The sequence below is a fragment of the Coregonus lavaretus genome, assembly GCF_964263955.1.
Source record: "Coregonus lavaretus genome assembly, contig: HAP1_SCAFFOLD_584, whole genome shotgun sequence".
NCBI classification, from domain to species: Eukaryota; Metazoa; Chordata; class Actinopteri; order Salmoniformes; family Salmonidae; genus Coregonus; species Coregonus lavaretus.
The window spans coordinates 77,501-98,679 of NW_028165063.1; the positions used below are offsets into that span (position 1 = coordinate 77,501).

At 45.0% G+C, this 21,179-nt stretch overlaps 1 protein-coding gene across 1 annotated transcript in view; it reads left to right on the forward strand.

Moving 5' to 3' along the window:
* LOC311116323 (uncharacterized protein) overlaps positions 1-21,179 on the forward strand; it is a gene marked incomplete at both ends in the record, with an annotated part of 123,716 nt that overhangs the window by 59,099 nt on the left and 43,438 nt on the right. The window contains 7 exons of the mRNA XM_084191417.1: positions 3,705-3,809; positions 4,042-4,095; positions 4,911-4,964; positions 5,221-5,274; positions 5,470-5,523; positions 16,785-16,829; positions 20,832-20,882. Of these exons, the coding sequence (XP_084047543.1) occupies positions 3,705-3,809; positions 4,042-4,095; positions 4,911-4,964; positions 5,221-5,274; positions 5,470-5,523; positions 16,785-16,829; positions 20,832-20,882 (417 nt within the window). The remainder of the gene's footprint in view (positions 1-3,704; positions 3,810-4,041; positions 4,096-4,910; positions 4,965-5,220; positions 5,275-5,469; positions 5,524-16,784; positions 16,830-20,831; positions 20,883-21,179) is intronic.

Genomic DNA, 21,179 nt, shown 5'->3' on the forward strand with positions numbered 1-21,179 from the left:
CAACATCTATCTCTCTATCCTTCTCCATCTATTCTCTCTCTCTGTCTGTCTCCTCTCTCTCCATCTGTCTCTTCTCTCTCTGTCTGTCTCTTCTTTCTCCGTCTGTCTCTTCTCTCTCCATCTGTCTCTTCTTTCGCCGTCTGTCTCTTCTCTCTCCGTCTGTCTCTTCTCTCTCTCTGTCTGTCTCTTCTTTCTCCATCTGTCTCTTCTCTCTCCATCTGTCTCTTCTCTCTCTGTCTGTCTCTTCTTTCTCCGTCTGTCTCTTCTCTCTCCATCTGTCTCTTCTCTCTCCATCTGTCTCTTCTCTCTCTCTCTGTCTGTCTCTTCTCTCTCTCTGTGTCTCTTCTCTTTCTCTCTGTCTCCTCTCTCTCTCCCTGTCTCTTCTCTCTCTGTCTGTCTCCTCTCTCTCCGTCTGTCTCGTCTCTCTCTCTGTCTGTCTCTTTTCTCTCTCTCTGTCTCGTCTCTCTCCGTCTGTCTCTTCTCTGTCCGTCTGTCTCTTCTCTCTCTCTGTGTCTCTTCTCGCTCTCTCTGTCTCTTCTCTCTCTCTCTGTCTCTTCTCTCGCCGTCTGTCTCATCTCTCTCTCCATCTGTCTCTTCTCTCTCTCCGTCTGTCTCTTCTTTCTCCGTCTGTCTCTTCTCTCTCTCTCGGTCTCTTCTCTCTCTTCTCTTCTCTCTCTCGTCTGTGTCTTCACTCTCTGTGTCTCTTCTCTCTCTCTGTCTCGTCTCTCTCCGTCTGTCTTTTCTCTCTCCGTCTGTCTCTTCTCTCTCTCTGTGTCTCTTCTCTCTCTGTCTCTTCTCTCTCTCTCTCTCTTCTCTCTCCATCTGTCTCTTCTCTCTCTGTGTGTCTCTTCTCGCTCTCTCTGTCTCTTCTCTCTCTCTCTGTCTCTTCTCTCGCCGTCTGTCTCGTCTCTCTCTCCGTCTATCTCTTCTCTCTCTCTCTGTCTCTTCTCTCTCTGTGTCTCTTCTCTCTCCGTCTGTCTCTTCTCTCTGTGTCTCTTCTCTCTCTGTATGTCTCTTCTCTCTCCATCTGTCTCTTCTCTCTCTCCATCTGTCTATTTTCTCTCTCTCGCTCTCTCTCTGTCTATTCTCTCTCTCTCTCTGTCTGTCTCTTCCCTCTCTTCTCTGTTCAGTTGTGATAAATGCTAGTCCCTCTCAGCCAGCTAAGATGATCTCACATCCATCCATTCATCCTTCACTTTTCAGTCAGAGAAGAAAGGATTTGTATTTAAAACAGGATTGTGTCTGTTGGTTTTTAATGATGACATCATCCAGCTCCAGCTGTTTGCGGGGTGACTGAGTGGACTGACAGTGGATAGAAACCTTTATCTGAAGCATTGATTCTCTCCTACTGCTGAGAGAGAGGGGGAGAAGCGAGATAGAGAGAAAGAGAGAGAGGGGGAAGGGGAGAGAGAGAGGGGGAAGGGGAGAGAGAGAGGGGGAAGGGGAGAGAGAGAGGGAGAAAGAGAGGGAGAAGGGGAGAGAGAGGGCGAGAGAGAGAGAGAGGGCGCAAGAGAGAGAGAGGGCGCAAGAGAGAGAGAGGGGGCGCAGAGAGAGAGAGAGAGAGAGAGAGAGAGAGAGAGCAAGAGAGAGAGAGAGAGAGAGAGAGAGAGAGAGAGAGAGAGAGAGAGAGAGAGAGAGAGAGAGAGAGAGAGAGAGAGAGAGAGAGAGAGAGAGAGAGAGAGAGAGAGAGAGAGAGAGAGAGAGAGAGAGAGAGAGAGAGAGAGAGAGAGAGAGAGAGAGAGAGAATTTTATTCAACCAGACAACAAAAAAAGGAAGCCCAGTTTAATGAATTAAGTTTACAAGCTTTTAGCTGTTCAAAGCAGGTTGACATTTATTGTCATGAATCTTGCCCTGGAGGCAGAACTGAGCGATTTCCGCTAGATGGGCCAGCTGCAAAGTCAAAATTGTCTATGTTGTAAAAACTCATGTAAACAAAAATGTGCTTTTTGGCATTAGATTTAGCAGTGTGGTTAAGGTTAGGGTTAGGTTTTATGACTTTGTGGCTCTGCCAGCTAATGACCACTCTGCATGTTTAAAGGCCAGCTAACCTGCATGTTTAAAGGCCTCTGTGCCCTTTTTTACAATGTGCTGCTGGCCTGATTCTGCGTCATCCAACTTGATGCGCTGAATGACAACACTCCCCAAGAATAGCTTTTCTGTTTCTTCACTTTAATTTACAATGTTTGGTCACTTTACAACATATGTTATTTGCTATTTCAAACTGAAAGGAGCACTTAGCTGAATTGAAACTTTTTTTATTTCAAGATACTTCACTCAAGACTCAAGAAAAAACCCATTGTACTCCCAAGTTACATAAAATATCTTCCCACCGCTCTTCTCTGATAAATCTAAATGCCAGTGACACTAGGGGTCATATAGCCTACTTACTGTATAATTTGCCTAATTGTCTACAGAATTGATATACATTTACAGTTTTGTTAAATGGTTGGAGGTGGAACGTATTCAAAGAATGTTCTTGTACTGTATATACACTAAGTGGACAAAACATTAGGAACACCTGCACCTTTCCATGACATATACTGACCCGGTGAATCCAGGTAAAAGCTTGTCCCTTATTGATGTCACTTGTTAAATCCACTTAAATCGGTGTAGATGAAGAGGAAGAGACAGGTTATCGGAGGATTTTTAAGCCTTGAGACAATTGAGACATGGATTGTGTGTGTGTCCCATTCAGAGGGTGAATGGGCAAGACAAAATATTTAAGTGCCTTTGAACAGGGTATGGTGGTAGGAGTCAGGCGCACCGGTTTGAGTGTGTCAAGAACTGCAACGCTGCTGGGTTTTTCATGCTCAACAGTTTCCCGTGTGTCTCAAGAATGGGCCACCACCCAAAGGACATCCACCCAACTTGACAAATCTGTGAGAAGCATTGGAGTCAACATGGGCCAGCATCCCTGTGGAACGCTTTCGACCTCTTGTAGAGTCCGTGCCCCGACGAATTGAGGCTGTTCTGATTGAAAGGGGGGTGCAACTCAATATTAGGTGGATGTCCTTAATGTTTTGTACACGCATAGCATTCTTCTATGAAGTAAGTGCCTCTGGGTAACGGATACAGTTGATCCTAATTATCTTAAGCAGAGTACAGAATGTCTGCTGCTGTAGGGAAAGTACCCTTCAGCAACTCCACAGTGCAGGAGTACAGAGTGCATCTCTCCAGAGCTGGTCTCTTTTGAGATGTTCCAGGTTCATAATTAGGTGGGATATAATAACATAATACCTTGAATTGCATAATGGTTTCCCAGACAGGGCTGGTTTCCCAGACAGGGCTGGTTTCCCAGACAGGGCTGGTTTCCCAGACAGGGCTGGTTTCCCAGACACAGACTAAGCCTAGTCCTGCATAAAATAAAAAACACTTTCAATGTAAATAAGTGTTACTCAGTGAAACCTGAACTGGATGGGAGACTGTGATATTTCAAATGATCCCTAAATGTCACAATCAGTCGGTTAGAGATTGAGTGGGAAATAGGACAATGTCTGGTTCTCAGTGTGCTCACATTAACTTCAATGTTGCGGAAACATTCAGAGAACATTAAAGATGTCAGCCGGGGTCTTGTCTTCGATCCGGGGGAGATGGAATGCTAACGAAAGGAGCAAATGCACTGCATTTCCCTGCTGTGACTCAGTGAGATGACAGATATCTGGTCTGTATGACCGTACCTCTTGCCCCCGTTGTGTGTTGGCAGAATGCCTGCACTGTGTGCCAGACCAGAGTGCCAGGTCTGCCTGGGCAGAAGGGCGAGAAGGGAACCCATGGAGTGCCAGGAGTGCAAGGCATGGTGGGAGAAAAGGTGAGTGTCTGATGATCTTTTCCGTGTGTGTGTGTGTGTTTGTGTCTGCCTGCCCAGTAGGGTGAGATTGGAACCCCTGGGGGCAAGTTGTGTGTGTGTGTGTGTGGGGGGGGGGGGGGTTGTGTGTGTGTCTTTCTCTGTGCATGCGTTTGTGTTTGTGTGTGTGATTTGTGTCATTGATTTGTGTGTGTGTGCGTGTGTGTGTGTGTGTGTGTGTGTCCATCCTAAACAGGGGGATCCAGGAGTGCGAGGACCTCTCGGTAATCCAGGAAAAGAAGGCCCAAAGGTAGGAAACAATGTGTCATCCTGATTATAATGAATGTGTTCCAAATGGCACCCTATTCCACACATAGTGCACTGTAAGGCTCTGGTCAAAAGTAGTGCCCTGTGTAAGGATTAGGAGGCCATTTGGGATGCATCCAATGTATACATAATTACTTTCCACCTTACAAATACTCCATTCACTCCATTCAGTGCAAATCTCAACATGCCAAAGTGAATTAGAGAAGATAATGGAATAGTATTAAATATGTGCGTAATATCACTGGGGACAACACTTGAACATGGTTGTATCCATTGTTGCTATTCATTTTCAGTTGACTTTTTTCGTAATACATCCTGCGAAAAAATACCCTCTTCATAATGCATTATAAGCTATGCATAACGCGCTATAATGCACGACATAGGCTCTCACAGTTGCTCATATTTCTTTTCATCAGAGAGATTTAGGAAGATTCAGACACCAACCGTTGAACCAAAGATTCAAACATTTACAATGTTAGTCCAGCATGTTCCTATATTCAGAGTTGCTGGCTGCAGAAATGGTTACCATGGATACACAGCAGTGTCCTGTAGTAGTAAAATTACCCAGGCAGTCGCTTCTAATTGGCTCTATTAGAAACTAGAAGTCAAAGTGAAATGTATGACCACCCGTCATGCCACTGGTTTGAGACTATTAGAAGGTTTGGAGAGAACATACTGTATATTATGGTGGTAGTTATTTCTTATTTCACGAGCAAACACATTAATACACTTTTTTTTTTTACTATGTACCGTTGTTGTTGCTGTTTACTCATTCACTGATGTTGTTTTCTGTTGTAGGGGGTGAAAGGAGAGAGAGGATTCCCTGGGCCTAGTGGAGAAAAGGGAGATGAGGTGGGTTTCAGACCTGTCCTGGGCCCAATACACAAATCAAATACTTTAACATGCTTGAGTGTGCTTGAAAGTTCACTTCATCTTGCCCCTTGTACAATGGAACCAATGGAATAGTCCCGAAAATGCAAACGAGGTTACCTCTCCTCTTGTCCTTTATGTAAACCTACCAGTTAGGTTATCAGACACTAACTATTACACAGGAAGTGACAATGATTGTATTTATACTGTTCTCTGATGTTTCTTGTTCTTTTCTCAGGGCTCTCCTGGAGTTCCAGGCTTTCTGGGTGCAACAGGCCATACTGGAGCCCCTGTAAGCAAAACAACATCAAATCATCAGTCACATCTATTCATCCCTAGTTATAATGCATGTGTAGTACTGTGTTGCTGATAATATAACTATCACTGAGAACACCATAATCATTGTTTGGTCCCTATTTTTTTCTCATTCAGTTTCTAGATTTAGTCTCTGACCCAGTTAATTGATGTACTTTGTTTCTATTTGCAGGGTGTCATGGGCAGACCGGGGCCGATGGGTCAGCCAGGAACAAAGGGAGAGAGGGTAAGAAAGAGATGTTGTGTGTACACGCACTGTATGCATGTACAGTCGCTAGTGAAAAGTCTACGCACACTTGCACGGTCTTCATAATTTTTTACCTTAAAATTAAATCTAAAAAGGGATTAAATTAGATTTTTTTCCCTATCGAGCTACACAACCTACTTCACATTTTTTTAAGTGAAAGAAAAATTATAGAACATTTCCAAATTACTAAGAAATATAAAATGATGATGTATTGATTGCGTATGTCTTCACTTTTACTTGGTGGAAGCGTTACAGCTGCCGTTACAGCTGTTAATCCTTTTGAATAAGATTCCACCAAGCTTGCACAACTCTTAGGGCAACATGCACTCAGTGGCCAGTTTATTAGGTACCGGGTCGGACCCCACTTTGCCTCCAGAACAGCCTGAATTCTTTGGGGCATGGAAACGTTGCTCAATTGGTATCAAGGGACCTAACATGTGCCAGGAAAACATTCCCCACACCATTACACCACCAGCCTGTACCGTTGACACCAGGCAGGATGGGGCCATGGATTCATGCTGCTTAGGCCAAATCCTGACTCTGCCATCATCATGACGCAACAGGAACCGGGACTCGTCAGACCAGGCAATGTTTTTCCACTCCTCAGTTTTCCAGTGTTGGTGATCGCGTGCCCACTGGACCCGCTTCTTCTTGTTTTTTGCTGATAGGAGTGGAAGCTGGTGTGGTCATCTGCTGCAATAGCCCATCCGTGAAAAGGACCGACGAGTTGTGCGTTCCGAGATGTCGTTCCGCACACCATTGTTGTACTGCGCCATTACTTGCCTGTTTGTGGCCCGCCTGTTAGCCTGCACGATTCTTGCCATTCTCCTTCGACCTCTCATCAATGAGCTGTTTTCGCCCACAGGACTGAATGTTTTTTGTTTGTCGCACCATTCTCTGTAAACCCTAGACGCTGTCCTGCATGAAAAGCCCAGGAGGCCAAGTGTTTCGGAGGTACTGGAACCGGTGCGCCTGGCACCGACGATCATACCATGCTCAAAGTTACTTAGGTCACTCGTTTTGCCCATTTAAATCAAATAACAAAACTTACAAAATATCACATGTGCTGAATACAATAGGTGTAAAGGAGCTTGCGAAAATATTCACCCCCCTTGGCATTTTTCCTATTTTGTTGACTTACAACCTGGAATTAAAATGGATTTTTTGGGGGTTTGTATCATTTGATTTACACAACATGCCTACCACTTTGAAGATAAATATTTTTTCTTGTGAAACAAACAAGAAATAAGACAAAAAAACAGAACACTTGAGCGTGTATAACTATTCACCCCCCCCAAAGTCAATAATTTGTAGAGCCACCTTTTGCAGCAATTACAGCTGCAAGTCTCTTGGGGTATGTCGCTATAAGCTTGGCACATCTAGCCACTGGGATTGTTTGCCCATTCTTCAAGACAAAACTGCTCCAGCTCCTTCAAGTTGGATGGGTTCCGCTGGTGTACAGCAATCTCTAAGTCATACCACAGATTCTCTGGCACCGACGAAGATGGCGGCCTCGCGACTAGCTCTTAGGAAACTTTTCAGTATTTAGTTTTTTTATGTATTATTCTTTACATTATTAGCTCAGAAAGTGTTTTGCATCATTAAATACAGCCGGGAAAAACTATTGGATATCAGAGCGGCGGTAACTCACCAGCATTACGACCAGGAATATGACTTTCCCGAAGCAGATCCTTTGTTTGCTCTCCCCAGGGCAATTGAACTGATTCCAGCAGCTGACCCAAAACATCGCCGGCGGAGGGGAGGCACTCGGAGCGGCCTGCTGGTTCGACCTAGGAGGCGCGCACACCACCCACCGCTTCCAAGTATACTACTCGCTAATCTTCAATCTTTGGTTAACAAAGTCAACGAACTACGGGCAATGACATCTTTCTAGAGAGACATCAAGGCCTGTAACATACTCTGTTTCACGGAAACAAGGCTCTCTTGGGATATTCTGTCGAAATCGGTCCAGCCAGATGGGTTCTCAGTTCATCGCGCAGACAGGAATAAATATATCTCCGGGAAGCAGAAGGGCGGAGGTGTGTGTTTCATGATTAACGACTCATGGTGTAATTGTAGTAACATAGAGGAACTCGAGTCCTTCTGTTCACCCAACCTAGAATACCTCACAATCAAATGCCGACCGTATTATCTCCCAAGAGAATTCTCTTCGGCTATAGTCACGGCCGTGTATATCCCCCCTCAAGCCGATACCACGACGGCCCTCAAAGCCGTCGTGGTATCGGAGCAAATTTGAGGACTAGGTTGCCGAAGTTCTATCAACATATCGACTGTTGTACTCGCGCTGCTAAAATCCTCGACCATTGCTATTCAAACTTCCGGGATGGTTATAAGGCCCTCCCCCGCCCTCCTTTCGGCAAATCTGACCACGACTCCATTTTGCTTCTCCCTTCCTATAGGCAGAAACTCAAACAGGAAGTACCTGTGCTAAGGACTATTCAACGCTGGTCTGACCAATCGGAATCCACGCTTCAAGATTGTTTTGATCACGCGGACTGGGATATGTTCCGGGTAGCTTCCGAAAATAATTTAGACATATACACTGAAACGGTGACAGAGTTTATCAGGAAGTGTTTAGGTGATGTTGTGCCCACTGTGACTATTCAAACCTACCCTAACCAGAAACCGTGGATAGACGGCAGCATTCGCGCAAATCTGAAAGCACGAACCACCACATTCAACCATGGCAAGGTGACTGGGAATATGGCAGAATACAAACAGTGTAGCTACTCACTCCGCAAAGCAATTAAACTGGCAAAACATCAGTATAGAGACAAAGTGGAGTCGCAATTCAACGGCTCAGACACGAGACGTATGTGGCAGGGTCTACAGACAATCACGGACTACAAAAAGAAAACCAGCCACGTCGCCGACACAGACGTCTCGCTTCCAGACAAGCTAAACACCTTCTTCGACCACTTTGAGGATAACACAGTGCCACTGACGAGGCCCACTACCTGTGCCACAGGACTGTGGCCTCTCCTTCTCCATGGCCGACGTGATTAAGACTTTTAAGCATGTTAACCCCCGCAAGGCTGTTGGCCCAGACGGCATCCCTAGCCGCGTCCTCAGAGCATGCGCAGACCAGCTGGCTGGTGTGTTCATGGACATATTCAATCTCTCCCTTTCCCAGTCTGCTGTTCCCACATGCTTCAAGATGGCCACCATTGTTCCTGTACCCAAGAAAGCATAGGTAACTGAACTAAATGACTATCGCCCTGTAGCACTCACCTCTGTCATCATGAAGTGCTTTGAGAGACTAGTCAAGGATCATATCACTTCTACCTTACCTGTCAACCTAGACCCACTTCAATTTACTTACCGCCCCAATAGATCCACAGACGATGCAATTGCCATCACACTGCACACTGCACTATCCCATCTGGACAAGAGGAATACCTATGTAAGAATGCTGTTCATTGACTATAGCTCAGCATTCAACACCATAGTACCCTCCAAGTTTATCATTAAGCTTGAGGCCCTGGGTCTGAACCCCACCCTGTGCAACTGGGTCCTGGACTTCCTGACGGGCCGCCCCCAGGTGGTGAAGGTAGGAAACAACATCTCCACTTCGCTGATCCTCAACACTGGGGCCCCACAAGGGAGCGTGCTCAGCCCCCTCCTGTACTCCCTGTTCAACCATGACTGCGTGGCCAAGCACGCCTCCAACTCAATCATCAAGTTTGCAGACGACACAACAGTAGTAGGCTTGATTACCAACAATGACGAGACCACCGACAAACTGGCCACTCTTTTTTTTTGCCACTCACTTTATTCTGGCCACTCTTCCATAAAGCCCAGCTCTGTGGAGTGTACGGCTTAAAGTGGCCCTCTGGACAGATACTCCAATCTCCGCTGTGGAGCTTTGCAGCTCCTTCAGGGTTATATTTGGTCTCTTTGTTGCCTCTCTGATTAATGCCCTCCTTGCCTGGTCCGTGAGTTTTGGTGGGCAGCCCTCTCTTGGCAGGTTTGTTGTGGTGACATATTCTTTCAATTTTTTTATAATGGATTTAATGGTGCTCCGTGGGATGTTGCTGTGGAGCTTTGCAGCTCCTTCAGGGTTATGTTTGGTCTCTTTGTTGCCTCTCTGATTAATGCCCTCCTTGCCTGGTTCGTGAGTTTTGGTGGGCAGCCCTCTCTTGGCAGGTTTGTTGTGGTGACATATTCTTTAAAAGAATGTATAATGGATTTAATGGTGCTCCGTGGGAATTTCAAAGTTTCTGATATTTTTTGATAACCCAACTCTGATCTGTACTTTTCCACAACTTTGTCCCTGAACTGTTTGGAGAGCTCCTTGGTCTTCATGGTGTCGCTTGCTTGGTGGTGCCCCTTGCTTAGTGGTGTTGCAGACTTTCAGAACAGTTGTATATATACTGAGATCATGTGACAGATCATGTGATGCTTAGATAGCACACAGGTGGACTTTATTTCACTAATTATGTGACTGCTGAAGGTAATTGGTTGCACCAGATCTTATTTAGGGGCTTCATAGCAAAGGGGGTGAATACATATGCATGCACCACTTTTCCGTTATTTATTTTTTAGAATGTTTTGAAACAAGTCATTTTTTTCATTTCACTTCCTTAATTTGGACTATGTTGTGTGCATTACATGAAATCCAAATAAAAATCCATTTAAATTACAGGTTGTAATGCAACAAAATAGGAAAAACGCCAAGGGGGATGAATACTTTTGCAAGGCACTGTAGACCTTACTGTGAAATACTTACTTACAAGCCCTTAACCAACAATGCAGATTTAAGAAAATAGAGTTAAGAGAATATTTACAAAAATAAACTAAAGAAAAATAAAATAACAATAATGAGGCTATATACAGGGGGTACCGGTACCGAGTCAATGTGGGGGGGTACAGGTTAGTCAAGGTAATTTGTACATGTAGGTAGGGGTAAAGTGACTATGCATAGATAATAAACAGCGAGTAGCAGCAGTGTAAAAACAAAGGGGGAGGGTGTCAATGCAAACAGTCCAGGTGGCCATTTCATTAATTTGTTCACCAGTCTAATGGCTCTGGGGTAGAAGCTGTTAAGGAGCCTTTTGGACCTAGACTTGGTGCTCCGGTACCGCTTGCCGTACGGTAGCAGAGAGAACAGTCTATGACTTGGGTGACTGGAGTCTTTGACAATTTTTTGGGCCTTCCTCTGACACCACCTAGCATACAGGCCTTCCTCTGACACCACCTAGCATACAGGCCTTTCTCTGACACCACCTAGCATACAGGCCTTCCTCTGACACCACCTAGCATACAGGCCTTCCTCTGACACCACCTAGCATACACGTTGCATTCGGAAAGTATTTAGACCCCTCGACTTTTTCCACATTTTGTTACGTTACAGCCTTATTCTAAAATGGATTTGTTTTTTTAAACCCTCATCAATCTACACACAATACACCATAATGACAAAGCGAAAACAGGTTTTTATAAATGTTTGCTAATTTATTACAAATATGAAACAGAAATAGCTTATTTACATAAGTATTCAGACCCTTTGCTATGAGACTCGAAATTGAGCTCAGGTGCATCCTGTTTCCATTGATCATCCTTGAGATGTTTCTACAATTTGATTGGAGTCCACCTGTTGTAAATTCAATTGATTGGACATGATTTGGAAAGGCACATACCTGCCTATGTAAGGTCCCACAGTTGACAGTGCATGTCAGAGCAAAAACCTAGCCATGAGGTTGAAGGAATTGTCCATAGAGCTCAGAGACAGGATTGTGTCGAGGCACAGATCTGAGGAAGGGTACCAAAAAATGTCTGCAGCATTAAAAGGTCCCCAAGAACAGAGTGGCCTCCATCACTCTTCAATGGAAGAAGTTTGGAACCACCAAGACTCTTCCTAGAGCTGGCCGCTCTGCCAAACTGAGCAATCAGAGGAGAAGGGCCTTGTTCACGGAGGTGACCAAGAACCGGACGGTCACTCTGACAGAGCACCAGAGTTCCTTCGTGAAGTTGGGATAACCTTCCAGAAGGACAACCATCTCTGCAGCACTCCACCAATCAGGCCTTTACGGTAGAGTGGCCAGACAGAAGCCACTCCTCAGTAAAAGGCATTTGACTGCCCGCTTGGAGTCTGCCAAAAGGCACCTAAAGGACTATCAGACCATGAGAAACAAGAGTCTCTGGTCTGATGAAACCAAGATTGAACTCTTTGGCCTGAACACCAATCGTCACGTCTGGAGGAAACCTGGCACCATCCCTACGGTGAAGCGTGGTCGTGGCAGCATCATGCTGTGGGGATGTTTTCAGTGGCAGGGACTGGGTGACTAGTCATGATCGAGGGAAGGTTGAACAGAGCAAAATACAGAGAGATCCCTGATGAAAATCTGCTCCAGAGCGCTCAGGACCTCAGACTGGGGCGAAGGTTCACCTTCCAACAGGACAATGACCCTAAGCACACAACCAAGACAACGCAGGAGTGGCTTTGGGACAAGTCTCTGAATGTCCTTGAGTGGCCCAGCCAGAGCCCGGACTTGAACCCGATCAAACATCGCTGGAGAGACCTGACAATTGCTGTGCAGCGACGCTCCCCATCCAACCTGACAGAGCTTGAGAGGATTTGCAGAGAAGAATGGGAGATACTCCCCAAATACAGGTGTTCCAAGCTTGTAGCATCATACCCAAGAAGACTTGAGGCTGTAATCGCTGCCAAAGGTGCTTCAACAAAGTACTGAGTAAAGGGTCTGAATACTTATGTAAATGTCATATTTCAGTTTATTTTATTTTATAAATTAGCAAACATTTCTAAAAAACAGTTTTTGCTTTGTCATTATGGGGTATTGTGTGTAGATTGATGAGGAAAAAAACAATTTAATCCATTTTAGAATAAGGTTGTAAAGTAACAAAATGTGGAAAAAATAAAGGGGTCTGAATACTTTTCGAATACACTGTAACGATGACACCGCCTGGTATAGAGGTCCTGGATGGCAGGAAGCTTGGCCCCATTGATGTACTGGGCTGTACGCACTATCCTCTTTAGCGCCTTACGGTCGGATGCTGAGCAGTTGCCATACCAGGCGGTGATGCAACCGGTCAGGATGTTCTCAATGGTGCAGCTGTAGAACTTTTTGAGGATCTGGGGACACATGCCAAATCTTTTCAGTCTCCTGAGGGGGAAAAGGCATTGTCGTGCCCTCTTCACGACTTTCTTGGTGTGTTTGGACCATGATAGTTTGTTGGTGATGTGGACAGAAAGGAACTTCAAACCCTCGACCCACTCCACTACAGCCCTGTCGATGTGAATGGGGGCCTGTTCGGCCCTCCTTTTCCTGTAGTCCACGATCATCTCCTTTGTCTTGCTCACATTGAGGGAGAGGTTGTTGTCCTGGCATCACACTGCCAGGTCTCTGACCTCCTCCCTATAGGCTGTCTCATCCTTGTCGGTGATCAGGCCTACCACCATTGTGTCGTCAAAAAACGTAATGATGGTGTTGGAGTCGTGCTTGGCCACGCAGTTGTGGGTGAACAGGGAGTACAGGAGGGGACTAAGCACGTGCCCCTGAGGGGCCCCTGTGTTGAGGATCAGCATGGCAGATGTGTTGTTACCTACCCTTTCCACTTGGGGGCGGCCCGTCAGGAAGTCCAGGATCCAGTTGCAGAGGGAGGTGTTTAGTCCCAGGGTCCTTAGCTTAGTGATGAGCTTTGTGGGCACTATGGTGTTGAACGCTGAGCTGTAGTCAATGAACAGCATTCTCACATAGGTGTTCCTTTTGTCCAGGTGGGAAAGGGCAGTGTGGAGTGCGATTGAGATTGCATCATCTGTGGATCTGTTGGGGCGGTATGTGAATTGAAGTGGGTCTAGGGTTTCCGGGATGATGGTGTTGATGTGAGCCATTCAATCGAACAGTAATTGAATGCCTCGATGCCTGTCTGCTGCTTTATATTGCAAGCCACGGCCACATGACTCACTGTCTGTAGGAGTGAACCATTTTGGTTAACAGGTTGGTGTACCTAATAAACTGGTGTACCTAATATCCATTGTTTTTGTAAAACAGTACATTTGGTTGAGAATCGTTGATGGACAGCAATATTTAAACTTTGTCTCAGATTTTTTTTAACAGGACAGAGACTAGACCACTCAGGAACACTCAACACCTATTGGAAAGCCATTCTGTTGTGTCCTTGGCATAAACATGTGTGCAATTGTCCCACAGAAACATGTAACTCTATCCCAGGGTTAGGTATTCAGAAGACTGAGGCAGTATTTCCTCTAACTTTTTACCTGGGCTTTGCTCCTTTCATATTTATTCTGATCCTTTCATACTCCCCATGCCACCATAATACTTGAAAATACAAAGGGATCAAAAACATTGCATTCACTCCACATTACTGGCCTGTATGAAAGTGAAAGAAGGAAGGAAGACTGTGTTAAAAAGTTCACTGCAAATCATCGATTCTGTTTGCAACAATGGCATTTAGTAATACTGCAAGTCATGAACATGATGAAGAGGTTGAGGTTAGAGGAAGTTCAGGAGTAAAAACAAACAAAATACAAAATATAATTATTGTAAAATTGACTGTGTCCATAAAATGTATATAGTATGTATAAGCTGGAAGTAGAGGCCTAAGCATTGTTGTTCACTAGTTTACTCCAATTAGGGAAGGGGTGGTGGGGTTGGGAAGTAATAAAGGGAGATTTTTTTAAAGGATAGGGAGAACAAGTATTTGATACACTGCCGATTTTGCTGGTTTTCCTACTTACAAAGCATGTAGAGGTCTGTAAAATTACATTGTATGATTTTTAAGTAATAATTTGCATTTTATTGCATGACATAAGTATTTGATACATCAGAAAAGCAGAACTTAATATTTGGTACAGAAACCTTTGTTTGCAATTACAGAGATCATACGTTTCCTGTAGGTCTTGACCAGGTTTGCACACACTGCAGCAGGGATTTTGGCCCACTCCTCCATACAGACCTTCTCCAGATCCTTCTGTATATGAATGTATACGTATGTATGTGTGTATATATGTGTATATATATATATACATTTTATTACATTTATTATTTAGATTCCGTCTCTCACAGTTGAAGTGTACCTTTGATAAAAATTACAGACCTCTACATGCTTTGTAAGTAGGAAAACCTGCAAAATCGGCAGTGTATCAAATACTTGTTCTCCTCACTGTATATAGTCCCGTGTAGCTCAGTTGGTAGAGCATGGCATTTGCAACGCCAGGGTTGTGGGTTCGATTCCCACGGGGGGCCAGTATGAAAATGGGTCGTGGATGGGTATTCCAGCATGACAATGACCCAAAACACACGGCCAAGGCAACAAAGGAGTGGTTCAAGAAGAAGCACATTAAGGTCCCGGAGTGGCCTAGCCAGTCTCCAGACCAAAATCCCATAGAAAATCTGTGGAGGGAGCTGAAGGTTCGAGTTGCCAAACGTCAGCCTCGAAACCTTAATGACTTGGAGAAGATCTACAAAAAGGAGTGGAACAAAATCCCTCCTGAGATGTGTGCAAACCTGGTGGCCAACTACAAGAAACATCTGACCTCTGTGATTGCCACCAAGTACTAAGTCATGTTTTCAGAGGGGTCAAATACTTATTTCCCTCATTAAAATGCAAATCAATTTATAACATTTCTGACATGCGTTTTTCTGGATTTTTTTGTTGTTATTCTGTCTCTCACTGTTCAAATATACCTACCATTAAAATTATAGACTGATCATGTCTTTGTCAGTGGGCAAACGTACAAAATCAGCAGGGGATCAAATACTTTTTTCCCTCACTGTATATAGAGAAAAAATACTGCAAAAGGTGGAGTAGATCTGTAGGAAAAAAATCTAATTCAATCCCTTTTTACATAGAATTTTAAGGCAGCGAAATGTGAAGACTGTGCAAGGTGTGTGTAAACATTTCTATTTCATGTTCTAAACATAGACAGTTAGTACATACAGGGTCATGTTTAATTCATGGAACCATTTCAGTTACTGACTGCATGTGCCCTGACATGCCAACAGCTGTTCTGATAGTCTAAGATAAAAAACAATGCCTTATGGCTTATTTAGTGCTATCTCAAAGAGCATCAATAATGGAGTATTGTAGTGCTCAGGAATCTTGTTTGTTTCTTCAAAAGCGTGTAATACCTTAAGGATTTCTCTTCAGTTTTGTTGTTGAAAGAATGAGAGGCCTAGTCTTGTCAATGGATTGGGATGGCGTCCTCTGTGCCAATTAAGTAGCCTTGCAAAAGGCTTGGCCTGTGCGAGCCGGAACAGCTCATAGGAGCAGGAGAATATCTCCTGTTTCTGTAGCGTACAAGTACACCCCCTGTACAGGACACTAGTTTATCGCAGGGCCTTACCCCCAATCTATCTCCAATTCAACAGAGCTAGTATCTCTCTCTTCTCAAATTCTGTACCTCTGCAATAGCATTGTTTTATCAGTCATGCCATGTCCCAAGCGTCTGCTAAATGGCATATTATTATTATTATTATTATTATTATTAGTATGATTATAACTGTGTCTAATGTGTGGGTAAATCTGGGTAAAGAGGTACTGTTAGATTATTGGGATCTTAACTGAAGAGATGTCTTCCCCAGTTGACCTGATTGGAAAGCATTATCCCTCTGATGGTATGTTCTGTGTATGTGTGTGCGTGTGTGTGTGTTTGTATGTGTGTGTGTGTGTGTGCGTGCGTGCGTGTGTGCGTTTGTGTGCGTGCGTGTGTCTGTGTATGTGTGCGTGTGTGTGTGTCTGTGTGTGTCTGTGTGTGTGTGTGTGTGTGTATGTGTCTGTGTGTGTGTGTGCGTGTGTGTGTGTTTGTATGTGTGTGTGTGCGTGCGTGCGTGTGTGCGTTTGTGTGCGTGCGTGCGTGTGTCTGTGAGTGTGTGTCTGTGTGTGTGTGCGTGTGTCTGTGTATGTGTGCGTGTGTGTGTGTCTGTGTGTGTCTGTGTGTGTGTGTGTGTGTGTGTGTATGTGTCTGTGTGTGTGTGTGCGTGTGTCTGTGTGTGTGTGTCTGTGTGTGTCTGTGTGTGTGTGTGTGTGTGTGTGTGTGTGCATGTGTCTGTGTGTGTGTGCGGCGTGTGTCTGTGTGTCTGTGTGTGTCTGTGTGTGTGTGTCTGTGTGTGTGTGTGTGTCTGTGTGTGTGTCTGTGTGTGTGTCTGTGTGTGTGTGTGTGTGTGTGTGCCTGTGTGTCTGTGTGTGTGTGTGTGTGTGTGTGTGTGTGTGTGTGTGTGTGTGTGTGTGTCCTACAGGGCAGTGAAGGATCCCCTGGAATACCAGGTCTACCAGGCCCCCCAGTAAGTTATCCAGAGCATCACTGAGATCTCTCTGTGTGTGTACAGATGGTGTTTGTGTGTTGTTGAGTGATTGGTGAGATGTGTCAACAGTTTCATGAATGATGAATGACCATTTCGAGGTACATTGGCCAATTACTAGTGTACTTTTGAATGGATGGTGACACAACACAATCCTAATTGAAATCTTCTCAGTGTTGTGACTCACTGTTGAGATGCTTGACATATCTCAACATATGACTCAGCAGAAATACACAAGGAGTTCATGCAGGGTTGTGTCTAGTGAATATTAGGATCTCATTGAAGGTCATGTTATTATCAGTTTTAGTGAGTCATTGGTGAGATGTGTCAACCACTTTCATGACTGTGAATGATGAGACCAGTTCAAGGTACATTAGCCAATTACTAGTGTACTTTTGAATGGCTGGTCACACAACACATCATTTAAAAGTACAGTGAGATTGGCTTATTGCTTTGAAGGCCACCATGTTTTCTTCCGTCTACTTGAGAGAATGTTTTTCTGTTATTTCCTTCCTGGAAATGTTATTGACTCAGCACGGACCTGTTACAAAACGAAAAGGAGTGTTTCTTATTGGACACAAACTAAGATAGTACTTCCCTGTTTCACTCCGTTTTGGAGTGTTTCTTATTGGACACAAACCAAGATAGTACTTCCCTGTTTCACTCCGTTATGGAGTGTTTCTTATTGGACACAAACCAAGATAGTACTTCCCTGTTTCACTCCGTTATGGAGTGTTTCTTATTGGACACAAACCAAGATAGTACTTCCCTGTTTCACTCCGTTATGGAGTGTTTCTTATTGGACACAAACCAAGATAGTACTTCCCTGTTTCACTCCGTTATGGAGTGTTTCTTATTGGACACAAACCAAGATAGTACTTCCCTGTTTCACTCCGTTATGGAGTGTTTTCTTCCGTTTTCTGCCTACTTAATACAACCCACTTGCTGTGTTGGAGGAGAGGGTGAATGAATGAACTTCTATACTGTAAATTATTTACGTTGCGCTAATCTAGCATAAGCTTAGGGCCACAGACTTCCTACAAACTTAAAACCTGTTCACCTGTAGATACTCTGACACTGTGAACATCAGTGTGGTTAGTTTAGCGCTGTCTTGCAGCCATTTAGCTTTGCCTCAGATCAAACACTGATGACAGACTGCACATACACTGAGTAGTGGAGAGGAGATTGGGGGCTACACACACACACACACACACACACACACACACACACACACACACACACACACACACACACTCACACACACACACACACCAGCTAGCTTTATTATTACAGATCTATAATTCATTGAATCCTCCAAGGCACACACACACACACACACACACACAACATACACACACATACATTAAAAAGCACACACACACACACCCTCCCACACACTGGCCCCATAAACGGTAGTCAGGGAGGACTATCCAGACTACCACTCGTATATCCAGGCTACTCCTGTAGATGCTGCTCCTAGCCTCCATCTCTTTAAATCAATGTGTTCTGCTACACTATTTTCCCAGATACAGTAGTTAGGCTGCGTCCATAAAGGCACCCTTGTCCTTATATAGTGCACTACTTTTTACCTTAGCCCTATGAGCCCTTGTCAAAAGTGATGCACTATATAGGGGATGGAGTGCAATTTGGGACTCATCCGTACTGTTTGAATCTTCAGAGGCCGGAGGGTTAAACAAGTGTTACTACTCTCCTCTTTTGTTTAGTGATCACCAGGCAGCCCCAGATATTGATCTCTCCCATGTAGTGATCACCAGGCAGCCCCAGATATAGATCTCTCCCATGTAGTGATCACCAGGCAGCCCCAGATATAGTTCTCTCCCATGTAGTGATCACCAGGCAGCCCCAGATATAGATCTCTCCCATGTAGTGATCACCAGGCAGCCCCAGATATAGATCTCTCCCATGTAGTGATCACCAGGCAGCCCCAGATATAGATCTCTCCCATGTAGTGATCACCAGGCAGCCCCAGATATAGATCTCTCCCATGTAGTGATCACCAGGCAGCCCCAGATATAGATCTCTCCCATGTAGTGATCACCAGGCAGCCCCAGATATAGATCTCTCCCATGTAGTGATCACCAGGCAGCCCCAGATATAGATCTCTCCCATGTAGTGATCACCAGGCAGCCCCAGATATAGATCTCTCCCATGTAGTGATCACCAGGCAGCCCCAGATATTGATCTCTCCCATGTAGTGATCACCAGGCAGCCCCAGATATTGATCTCTCCCATGTAGTGATCACCAGGCAGCCCCATATATTGATCTCTCCCATGCAGTGATCACCAGGCAGCCCCAGATATTGATCTCTCCCATGTAGTGATCACCAGGCAGCTTCAGATATTGATCTCTCCCATGCAGTGATCACCAGGCAGCTTCAGATATTGATCTCTCCCATGTAGTGATCACCAGGCAGCTTCAGATATTGATCTCTCCCATGTAGTGATCACCAGGCAGCCCCAGATATAGATCTCTCCCATGTAGTGATCACCAGGCAGCCCCAGATATTGATCTCTCCCATGTAGTGATCACCAGGCAGCCCCAGATATTGATCTCTCCCATGTAGTGATCACCAGGCAGCCCCAGATATTGATCTCTCCCATGTAGTGATCACCAGGCAGCTTCAGAATTGATCTCTCCCATGTAGTGATCACCAGGCAGCTTCAGAATTGATCTCTCCCATGTAGTGATCACCAGGCAGCTTCAGATATTGATCTCTCCCATGCAGTGATCACCAGGCAGCTTCAGATATTGATCTCTCCCATGCAGTGATCACCAGGCAGCTTCAGAATTGATCTCTCCCATGTAGTGATCACCAGGCAGCTTCAGAATTGATCTCTCCCATGTAGTGATCACCAGGCAGCTTCAGATATTGATCTCTCCCATGCAGTGATCACCAGGCAGCTTCAGATATTGATCTCTCCCATGCAGTGATCACTAGGCAGCCACAGATATTGATCTCTCCAATGTAGCATTTAAAGGCTTAACAAAGTAATACAGTCTTTCTGGTCCAGGACTACAGGACTGACTGTTAGACTAGAGACACAGAAAACACTCAAACACACAGACCTTTAGGAGTGTAAGGCGAGAGACATAGAGAACATACACTCACTCACACACACGCGCGCACGCACACGCGCGCACGCACGCACGCACACACACACACACACACACACACACACACACACACACACACACACACACACACACACACACACACACACACACACACACACACACACACACACACACACACACACACACACACACACACACACACACACACACACACACACACACACACACACACACACACACACACACACACACACACACACACACACACACACACACACACACACACACCTTTAGGAGTGTGTTAGGCTAGAAGCCATAGAACCCCCACGGGGCAATGAGGCAGGCTGTTAACGGAGGAGATGTGTGTGTTTGCAGGGTGTTAATGGAGGAGATGTGTGTGTTTGCAGGGTGTTAACGGAGGAGATGTGTGTGTTTGCAGGGTGTTAACGGAGGAGATGTGTGTGTTTGCAGGGTGTTAACGGAGGAGATGTGTGTGTTTGCAGGGTGTTAACGGAGGAGATGTGTGTGTTTGCAGGGTGTTAACAGAGGAGATGTGTGTGTTTGCAGGGTGTTAACAGAGGAGATGTGTGTGTTTGCAGGGTGTTAACGGAGGAGATGTGTGTGTTTGCAGGGTGTTAATGGAGGAGATGTGTGTGTTTGCAGGCTGTTAACGGAGGAGATGTGTGTGTTTGCAGGGTGTTAACGGAGGAGATGTGTGTGTTTGCAGGGTGTTAACGGAGGAGATGTGTGTGTTTGCAGGGTGTTAATGGAGGAGATGTGTGTGTTTGCAGGGTGTTAATGGAGGAGATGTGTGTGTTTGCAGGGTGTTAACAGAGGAGATGTGTGTGTTTGCAGGGTGTTAATGGAGGAGATGTGTGTGTTTGCAGGGTGTCCCCTATGTGGAGGGAAATGGGATGAGCAGTCTATACAAACTGCAGGTAAGAACGTCACTGTACTCATCCTCATCACCTTGGTGAGTCAGGTGTTGTTGTCAATGCAACTAGCATCACAGTGGGTATAAAGTCCACAGTTGTATAGTTGACATAATACTCATAGTCTATTGATTGTTTGTTGAGCATCTATATGGTGACCCTCAAAGTTTACCACATTCCCCTATATAGGCTACTGCAGATACCATATCATCAGATACCATATCATCAGATACCATATCATCAGATACCATATCATCAGATACCATATCATCAGATACCATATCATCAAATACCATTTAATCA